Source organism: Chanos chanos, chromosome 4 (genome assembly GCF_902362185.1).
Source record: "Chanos chanos chromosome 4, fChaCha1.1, whole genome shotgun sequence".
Lineage (NCBI taxonomy): Eukaryota > Metazoa > Chordata > Actinopteri > Gonorynchiformes > Chanidae > Chanos > Chanos chanos.
This window is the reverse complement of record NC_044498.1, coordinates 2,651,950-2,661,840: the sequence shown is the minus strand read 5'-3', so window position 1 is coordinate 2,661,840 and position 9,891 is coordinate 2,651,950. Positions and strand designations below refer to the sequence as shown.

Sequence of the window (9,891 nt, the reverse complement as noted above, 5' to 3'; positions counted from 1 at the left end):
AAGGAAAGGGTGTGTGTATTTGCTCTTAGTCTGACTGTGATATAACTATATAAGGATGCAAAATTGCCCAGGGTGATGTATGCAATGTCATGTTGTTTGGAAACATATGACAATAATTTATTCATGTCTTAAGGGAAGAGTTTGATTTTCACCATGGCTGTAGTGATTTCAGATGTAAATTGATCACAGTCACTAGCATGGCATAGACAATTCACACAGTCTGACAGTACAGAGTTCACACTGCTGATTTTAAAAAAGGCATAAGATAATTTATCATAACATTAACATTCAATACAGGAAGTGCAAACAGTGTATTTGTTTATAAGGCACAAGATTCAAGGTACTTTCTGAATGCAGTTCATGTTTCGTTTGGTACAGAAAAAATGATGATTTGTCTCCTCCCAGTTTCCTCACATGATGAGTGTCACTGCCAGCCAGAGAAGAGTAACCATCATGGTAGCAGGTCTCACCATGTCTTGTGAATCACAGACCACCGTGTTTGGGGTTGGTCCAAGCTCGGGAATCATTGCAAAATTGAATGATGCATTATTCTGTAAAAGAAAATAATGAAGATGTGCACTATAAACATCTCACCTGTCAGGGAACACACAAAGCTAAAAAAAACTGTTCACAACTAGAGATTCACGAACTTAAGTTTCACTCAGAGTCAGACTGGTAAAATCTTAAGACTACAATGCATAAAACATAAACATATTGGCATTTCAGGTCTCATTATGGACACCAGCTACTGCTGCACTGCTGCCTTGTTCATGGAATTATACTGAACAATTCTTCTTAACACCATCACTGTTATTAATGTTTGCACTTGTTTAACTGGGCCAATAGTCTTCAGCTAAGTTTTGACAAGATTTCAAATTATCAAGAGGGACATGTTGTTACAAATTTATATTGCTTATTTGTTAATATTAAATTGATATTAGTGTTAAGCAATCAGTGCAGAAGTGTTCAATGATCAGGTATATGCTGACTCATCTGCATATTTTGTATAAGTTTTAGTATGTCAGCCCTATAACTTTAATATCAAAACACTTCAATTTTTTTTAAAAAAATTTCCAGAACTTCCTAAAACCTTTTCAGACTTATGGAATCTAACTAAATTAAACTTTACGCCACTTGTTGATATGAAAAGAGTTTTCTCCTCCAAGAGTAGGGAGCAAGAACATGGATGGGCTTTGAAGCTCAGAGAACTGCTGGTTGTCATGGCCCAGAAAATGTATTTGTGCATTGCTCAGGATGCAGCTGTAGGCTCTGACCAGGTCAGAGAGGCCAAACTGTACAGATATGATTTTACTAAAGGTGGACACGGGAAACAGTTTTGTTTAGTGTAAAATAAGGGTGAAGGGAGTCCTAGACATTTATTTGTGAGGATCCAGAATAACCTTCTGAAGTGTATATAGATTTGTTGAAGACTGAAAGTACCTTTAGAGACCTGGTAATCCTTACAGACATGGGAGGAAATGCTAGCTTTTCAAGAAATGGTCCAACTGAAATAGCCTATTTACACTTCACGGGTACACACATTTTACTGACCAGTGGTAACAGGATTGTATTTACTACAAATGCTTGTGCTAGGCTAATCACTGGAATACTAAATCAGATGCCAGGTTGCCTGGGACTGACTGGAGACAAGGCTATGAAGACATTAAGAAATAGAAGATTCAGTAGCATCATGTTTAAGGAGAATTTAGTCTTCAGTGCTTTAACAATCTGGACCTCATTCACATGTACTCATGTTTCGAAGGCCAAAGAAGACACTCTCAAAACAGAGTTTGGTGTACCAAATAAGACTGATGAGTTCCTATGGACCCCTCTCGGACCAGTGAACTCAGTCTCAATGCTGACACAAGAGTTAAGGAGGCTCATTCAGTAATGATAATAATAAACTGGAGACAATGAAACCACCATAAGAACAACATTTATATTAATCTGTATTATTATACATTATTCCACAAATTACACCTACTCCAACCAACAAATCTACTGCATTGACCTGGATCAATGGATTTTATGACAAATTCTGACATGAATTTATGTCACCTCTGGAAGTTATAGGACATAGGTGGATGACATTAGCATCTGGAGATGATACTTACATGGGAATCAACGACCGCTATGATCTGTGGGATCTTTTTCACTGTCTCCTCGTACTCTGCAATTGACTTCTCATCCCAAGTCTTTGAGAACATCATCACGTACCACTCGCTGCAAAAATATGGAACAAGTGAGTTTATATGAACAACAGCAATGATACAGTAAGAGAAATGATGAACAGCAGATGGAGTCAGAGGTGTGATAATATATTACTTCATGTCTTTCACGCCCATCTCCCGCATTAGATCATCTGGATTTGGAAAGCTGTGACACATGCCAAGGTCTATGGCTGGATAATAGTAGAGGAAACCCAAGCACATCTCATCTGTAGTTTCTATCCCCCCCTGTTGAAAAAATCAAAATATCAAAATGTAAAGTGTCTTTAAAGAATGTGTGCATAACGAATTATACATTTCTACTTGAATGTCATCATAAATCTTGGAATCTTTTTTTTTTTTATTCTCGGGACAACTTTCTCATCATCACAGAATCTGGGATAATAACGCCAGAGAATTATCTATATTACACACCCATGTGATAGCTTTGCGATCCTGAGTGTTGTATGTGCACTCCACCAACACATGGTCGCCCTGAAATAAAGTAAGAAATGCTTAGATATTTCAGTGGACACCGCATCCTTCAAATATGACCTTTATTTCAAAGTAAGCATGATGATTACAGGCACAAATACCACTACAGGATACTCCTTAAGGTACAATGTAGCTAAAAAAAATCTATCTATCTATCTATCTATCTATCTATCTATCTATCTATCTATCTATCTATCTATCTATCTTTATAATTCCAGTAGTACCTTGTGCAAGTACAGTGCAGAATTCTGGGATGAAAGGTTTTCTACCAGATGGCACATAGGTGTACTTCAACTAGCTTTCTGTCTTAACAAGCTGGACCAGTTAACCTGATATTCGATAGAATATAATGTATATCCTTGCTGGAATGCATGCTCTAAGAGTATAACACTGTTGATGTGATCAGTGTATGATTTGCTGTGGAAATTCACCTGCTTAATTGTTTTTGTTGTCCCAAGATTTACGACTTGCTGGTATTCGAAATCGTAGTTTTCGTCATATGCTAAGAAGTCTATTTGCTTTCCATCCCTGGAAGGAGCAAGAGCAAGAACAGTTCATTGGAACAGAGTGTAACGGTCACAGCACATATTACTGTGCTGTTTTAACCGTTCTGGTTCACGTGAATTCAGCCGGGAAAAGTTCTACCTAAAACTAGTGTTACGATCCAAGATTGGATGACAGCTTTTGTGAAGATGAGAACTTCATAACTCACCGTTGCAATATGGGCATTGTCAAATTCTTATGCCATCAACAGTGCAAATAATATTGACGTTTTACTATTACTTAAGGCATATATATATAATATAGATTAGCAGGGGGATACCAATCCTTTTACGTTCTAAGATTGTTATTAATTACTAGAGAAAAATTAATTACTAGGGAGCTGTTATTTGTATTAGACTGAAAAAACTGAAGGTTTAATCATAACGCTTGAAAAATGCTTTCACCTGTAGTGGCCAACTCTCACTTTCCGTCCAGCCAGATGAGTGTGTAAGAAGGCTGCAAAAACCTGAAGGTCGTGACCAGATTCCGGCAGAATCTGTGGAAATATTGGAATCGTTGTGTTTAGGGTTGTGCAGGTTCTTCGGAGCCAGATGAACACTACAATATTGACTAATTTTTGTAACAAACTCTTGTTTCAGCCAATAAAAAAACATTAATAGAACAACACAGACAAGTGCCAACTTTTTGACTTAAGGGAATGAAATCAGCAAAGCTGTGTTTCCATGACGAAAAAAAAACAAATGTCATCAATATGTAAAAAAAAAATCCCAAAACATTGTTTATCTATCAAGTAAGAATCACACACAGATATGTTTAATATACAATAAGCCTATATTGCCATGCATGTCTTTTATGATAAAATAATTTCCTCTTTTACCTCTTTTATGAGAGAGGTGTCACAGTAGCCAAATGTGTGGTACATTGAAGCGTTGGGAGGGACTGCATATCCTGGACTCACTGCCAGTCCTGTCTGCAGAACTGCTGCATCATGTTGCCGCAGCTCAGAGGTGTAGAAGAATCGTAAACCAGAGTTATCAACTCGACCTGAGAGAGGAGCAGACACTTAAGTTTGCTGTTCATATTTGTGTTAATATATTAAGACCCCATAAACTCCCAGTCCTACGGTGAAACACGTATGCTTTTCATCTGTCTTAAGGCAGTAGTACAACTTTCACAACCCTCAGAGGGTTTTTTTAGAGGGAACAGTACCTTCAACCTTGAACGGGTTGTCGTAATGCATCTCAAGTCTGTACATATGCACCTTTCCGTCTCCTCCTATGGGAACTCCAGCTGCCTCTGGAAATTCAAAAGCCTGTGAGGAGTTCAAACAAAAGAGGGAGAACATGAGACAATCCTCCTCCATCTTTTGTTCCAAGGTCCATTTCTTGTGAAGAGGCGTCTTCTCTGTCTTTTTCAACAATATCAGTAAAACAACCAACACAGCATATGCATCCCCCTGTATACAGAGAAGCCGCACATTCTCCACAGATATATCTTGAGGGTGTACAACACTTGGTGTACAGAACATGAGAGATGCCTTCCTAATATTGCGTCGTTCCCTCTTTTACTCCCAGAATAGTCTCAGTGTGTTGAGGCATGGACTCAACAAAGTGATGAAAGCTGACACCACAGGGATGCCGGCCCATTCCGACTCCAGCGCTGCCCAAAGCTGTGTTGAGTTGCCTGGTACTGAATATCTGCTACAAGTAGCATGTTCCATGTCATAGGACACTCTGGTTGGAGTGGATTTAACAGTCAACCCCTAATCAACTGGGGATCATAGCTTTCGCCTGAATTCACCTCGCTTGTCTATTTCAAGGAAGGAGCAGGTGCCATTACTGTTTTGTACACTCAGTGTATAAACCAAACACGCCCTTACCCCTCCTCCGACACCCCATGCCGCTGTAATCTGGAAGCACTGGTTTATCTCCGGACTCTGAAAACACAGCTCCTCGTGGGGTTTCGTTACAGAAAATGGGCAGCGATAGAGCACCATGTGATGGACCAAATCCAGATGTTCAATTATGGGCTCAACCTGAAAACCAAATACAAAGGAAATGCTGATCAATTGAATCTATTTAGCTGAGGTAGCAGAGGTAGCAGCGAGGTCAGTGTACTTTACAATAGGCTATAGAGTAATCATAGAGGACAGAGGTGAAGCAAGGAGAACTTGGATAGTGTATGAGGAAAAGGTGAATATAGATGAAAGAAAGATGAATACATTACAGTGATTTATGCAAACGAAGAAATGATCAGGCAAGAAATTGGATCCTAGGGATAACACCTCTTGTGAAAGGGAGTCCCCTATGAAATGCATGTGTCTGTGCGTGTGACAGTCACCTACCCGATAGATGTGATACTTCTGACTGAAAGATGGAGCTTGCATGATCTTGCAGTGGTAGGTTGTTCTTACTTTTGGGACTGTGTACTGCAGCAAAAGCAAACACACAGCAAAATTACTGTCTATGACATGCCCAAACTTCACGCCAACACAGCAGGAGACAGTGCAGGGTTTTTTTTGCTCCAGACTATTATACTATAAGACCATAAGACACATCAGTATCCCTTGAGCCCTTGAAGAGTTGCGTTGGGTGTGATTATCTAACACTGAGCCGAGGGGACTTTGGCTTTCCGTGAGGAGGGCTACACAGCCTTATCTCGATGTGAAAATTAACATACTTCTCTGGAAATTTAGCTGAGGGTATTAAGGCCAAAGATTCAAAAGCTGTCCAAACAACAGACAGCTGTTTTTGCCATTCAGTGGTTCAGATAAAGGGGGTGGTGTGGGGGGGGGTATATTCTTGAGTTTTAAACAGAAGTAATCTTGAACTCTTACGTTTGTTACGGTCAAGTCAAAGTATTTACTGTCTGAAGGGGTGCTGCTGGGCATGTAGTTCAGGAGGTTGATTTCCTTGGTTCCCCGTTGGCTTCCATGGTAACCAATGTTATCGTCTTTCCCATAAGCGTAGATGAGCTTGATTGGAACCCCCTGAAGAGAAAACGGAAAAGAATAAAGAAAGTTACACAGAGTTATATCCAATTAACAGTAATTTGGCAATTGAGTGAGGATGCATTCAACCAAATCAGTATCTCATAAGATTGTAAATCCAACTTCTTTGAGAAAAGGTCAGCTATACAATCAAGCTATACATTTCTCTAACTATCTCACCAACTCTTGTTGGAGCTGCAAGGGTGAATTTTGTTTTTTGTTTTTTTTTTTCCCCTCCTAGAGGTTAGGAGAGGAAACTTGCTTGTGCTTTTCTTTAGGTTTGCTTAGGTTGGTTTAGCTTCCCCACCTTCAGCTAGTGTTATTTTGTTGATTTTTAGCATTGACTCAACCTGAATTTCTCTCATTGCCAACAAGGAGGCAAAAAAAATTACAGAAAAAAAAAAAACAATGAAAGTGGAGTGGGGTCACAACCCAGCAGTAACTTGTCTGGGATATCTACCGTCCACTATCCACCATTCACTACTGATAAAATCACATCACATGGGTCCTGGTATAGCTTTCAAAAATGCAATGCAAACACAATATGATAGTGTTATAATGTTATACTGTGATATCAAGGGAAAATGTTGCAACAAGTCAAAAAAACTTACATCATACTTGCATATCTATAAGTACTTATGTCATTGGGTTGAAGTACCATATCAAAGCAATATGATGTAATTTAGTATCAAGTATGTAACAAAATGTGATAAGAACAGTAATAATACCTCAATAACCAAAAAAAAAAAAAACTGCATCCATCTGAACATTCATGGAAATTGACTGTTGTACTAATACTGATTTAAGGAACAAGTCTGTTCAAAGAGAGTAGGTATGCAAGAAGCATGCATGGTCTTAATGAAGTAAGCTTCACAATGAGGAATTAACCAATAAGGAGTTCACCAGTGAAAACTGTTAAATAGATACTGAGACTTCTGTTTTAAGGACTGTCTCTGCATCATGTTTCAATCTGTACATTTTGTTTGCAAAAAAGATAAGGGGGGGCAGTTATCATGAGGCTCTCCAATATCACTGCCTTGATTAGGCAGCAGTTAGCACAACAAACTTACAATATTGCACCCACACCACTGTCTTGAAAATGTATTGTGAAAGTGTGACAAAAGTAAATTTATTAATAGCTAGCCATTAAGTACACTTGATAATAGTATATGAAAATCCACTAAAATTGAACTTATTTTTAAAGCATTCAAAGCATACTATTAAGTAATGCACTAATAAAACATTTCTGTATATTTTTCTGGTGGTATACTTCATCTGAATACACTAAATATCAATTTAAGTATTAGTGCTAATTAGTGTACTTATATTAAGTACACTGAAGTACTACTGAGGTAGAAATATACTTGTAATGAGTAATTTTCTAACATTTTTACACTTATATTTAGCACACAAACCAATAATGTACTAGAAATGTACTTGCTGATATTAAAGTACATTTTTAGTAGATTAAAATATACTTCAATTTTACCTGGGTACTTTTGCATTTGTTTCTTTTGAAAGCTTTTACCATCATTATAAGACTGTTTCTGGTCAACTCACTGTGATTGTAAAGTCCTGTGGGTCGCAAGTCGTGATGGACCGCTGAAACTTCATCACAGTTTGACCGTTCACCTCAGTCAGTGACAGGAGTTCGTAGTTCTTCTGTTTGTCTTCAGATGGTAACTTGTTCCCTTCAGCATAGCGATCCTTGAAGAAAACAAAGGAAGATTATTGAACAATATTTTTACAGCAGAGGAAAATTGCAGTAGTGTTGTTGACACCCTCTTATCTTTTGCGAATCCTGAGTCAGACCTCCAAATATTTTATGTTACTGGTCCATTGTATACTGCGAAATCCTTAGAGGTCTATTATCAGTTTATTGCTTCCCTTGAGATATAAATGCTGAACATAGAACCACTCCAACTGTGCGTAGAAAATGTTCGTCATGACATGTGACTTGAGAAGAAGTTAACTGCGGTGGATAAAACATATCTAAAAGCAGCAGGAATAATCTAGTGAACAAAGCCCCCAGCTGAACTCTACAGGTCTTGAGTACTCTTTACTGTTAAGGCCATCAGTGCCTGAAGACTTGAGATGGCTCACCATATTGAGGACAGTTACTAGTATCCCTATCTCACATTTTCTCAATTAATGTGGAAGCTATAAAGTGATTAGCCCTTGTCACATCATCTTAGTAGTGGTACCTATGAATAGCTAACAAGCTGTTATTGCACTAATGAACAGCTAATTAAGTTTTCTTCTTCTTCTTCTTCTTCTTCTTCTTCTACTTTTTAGTTTAGAACTCACATGTATTTTAGCATCACACTGAATTTTATTTGTCACAAGTAATTTTAGACTGTTTAAATTGTGTCAAGCCTGTAAGGTATGTAATGGAATCTACACATAAACGTATGATCTTCTCACTTGTGTAGTGACTCTCACACAGAAAAGTTTTCGAATCCTAAACACTTATTTGAATTATCTGTAGAATTTCTTGAGCCTGTTTCAAAGAATCAAGTTCCAATTTTGTTGTTTGATGGCACAAGACCACAAGTGTGTGTGTTTCTGTGTATTAATTATGCTGACGTTGCTTATAGGGGAGACTGGGGCTGGTTGTTTTTTTTTATATCATTGTTGGAAAACCTTAAGGTCTTTGGTAGCAATGTATTAACATTTTTCCTTGTATAGCCTCCAAATGAGTTATATAATTATACTATGATACAATATGTAGAATTACTGTCAATGTTGTTTATGTAATGTGTTTGATCCAATCAGTGATTTTTTGATGTATAATGGGTAAATTCTTTTTCGTGTGTATTGTTAGCTAACATCATTAATTCCAACAAAAAGTAAACTGATGCATGAACAGGTAAATGCAAATGCACAGGTAAAACCAGGTAAACCAGGCAGGTAAATATCAACTCTGTTAGGAAAAATTATTTTTCATTAGAAAAACAAACAAACCTCATGAGTGACAACAAGACCCATCTTACTACTTTAGCTTTCACGTTTTCGAAGCTGTAGCACGGCTTGATCTGGAGCATACTTAAATTAAGCTCGAGCATACTTAAATTAAAGCTCTGTCTTCCTTCTCAAAGTTACTCTGGCCTTTTGACAAATACATGGATTTCAAGATTTCATGTAGTTTCTATGAAGTGACCACATAAATGTGATCAGGACACGTTGAATTCAGTTTGCAAGTCATCACACAGTGACCATTATTTTTTTGCTGCAATTAGTAGCGTGACAACCAAGATCTTGTGATCTGTAACAAGTCTCTCTGATCTCCTCAACTTTTTCAATATGGGATTATCATTCTGTCCTCTAGAAATGAGGGAAAAGAGCTGAGAGAAGCAAAGAGAAGGACAAACAAAGGCAAAAGCAGGGCTACAAAATGAACGTAAACATAAGAACTGTAATTACCGTGAAGTAAGTTCCCTGTGGTCCAACTCCCCCAATGACGATATCTGATCCCGCCATACCTCCGTTGGGGCTGAATCCCAAACCGACCCAGCCAGAGGTGTTCACGGTCAGCTCAAACGTAATGATGTCTGTCGCTTTATCGAATCCCCACCTGAGTCGGACATCGCGGCCGTGGTCCAGGTACTCTGAGAAAGGGAAGCGCGGGTCCTCTTGTGCACTTGATGCAGGGGTCAAAACCAGCATCAGAAAAGAACAGATCAGAAAAGACGTCAT

General features: G+C 38.2%; 1 protein-coding gene across 1 annotated transcript; it reads right to left on the bottom strand.

The window, feature by feature from the left end:
* Positions 1-410: 410 nt before the first annotated feature.
* Positions 411-9,891, bottom strand: LOC115809194 (DBH-like monooxygenase protein 2 homolog). The gene is made up of 13 exons (XM_030770761.1): positions 9,619-9,891; positions 7,756-7,902; positions 6,043-6,195; positions 5,551-5,634; positions 5,086-5,241; positions 4,416-4,518; positions 4,084-4,250; positions 3,650-3,741; positions 3,134-3,230; positions 2,643-2,702; positions 2,326-2,456; positions 2,115-2,223; positions 411-551 (listed from the first exon to the last, which is right to left on the bottom strand). The coding sequence occupies exons 1-13, from the start codon at positions 9,889-9,891 to the stop codon at positions 411-413; spliced, it is 1,713 nt and encodes a 570-aa protein (XP_030626621.1).

Coding starts and splice junctions, on each gene's coding strand:
- LOC115809194 (XM_030770761.1), bottom strand. CDS start 9,891: ATGACGTCTTTTCTGATCTGTTCTTTTCTGATGCTGGTTTTGACCCCT. Junction 6,196..7,755: donor CACAGGACTTTACAATCACA/GTGAGTTGACCA, acceptor TTTTCTCTTCAG/GGGGTTCCAATCAAGCTCAT. Junction 2,457..2,642: donor ATCGCAAAGCTATCACATGG/GTGTGTAATATA, acceptor TTTTTTCAACAG/GGGGGGATAGAAACTACAGA.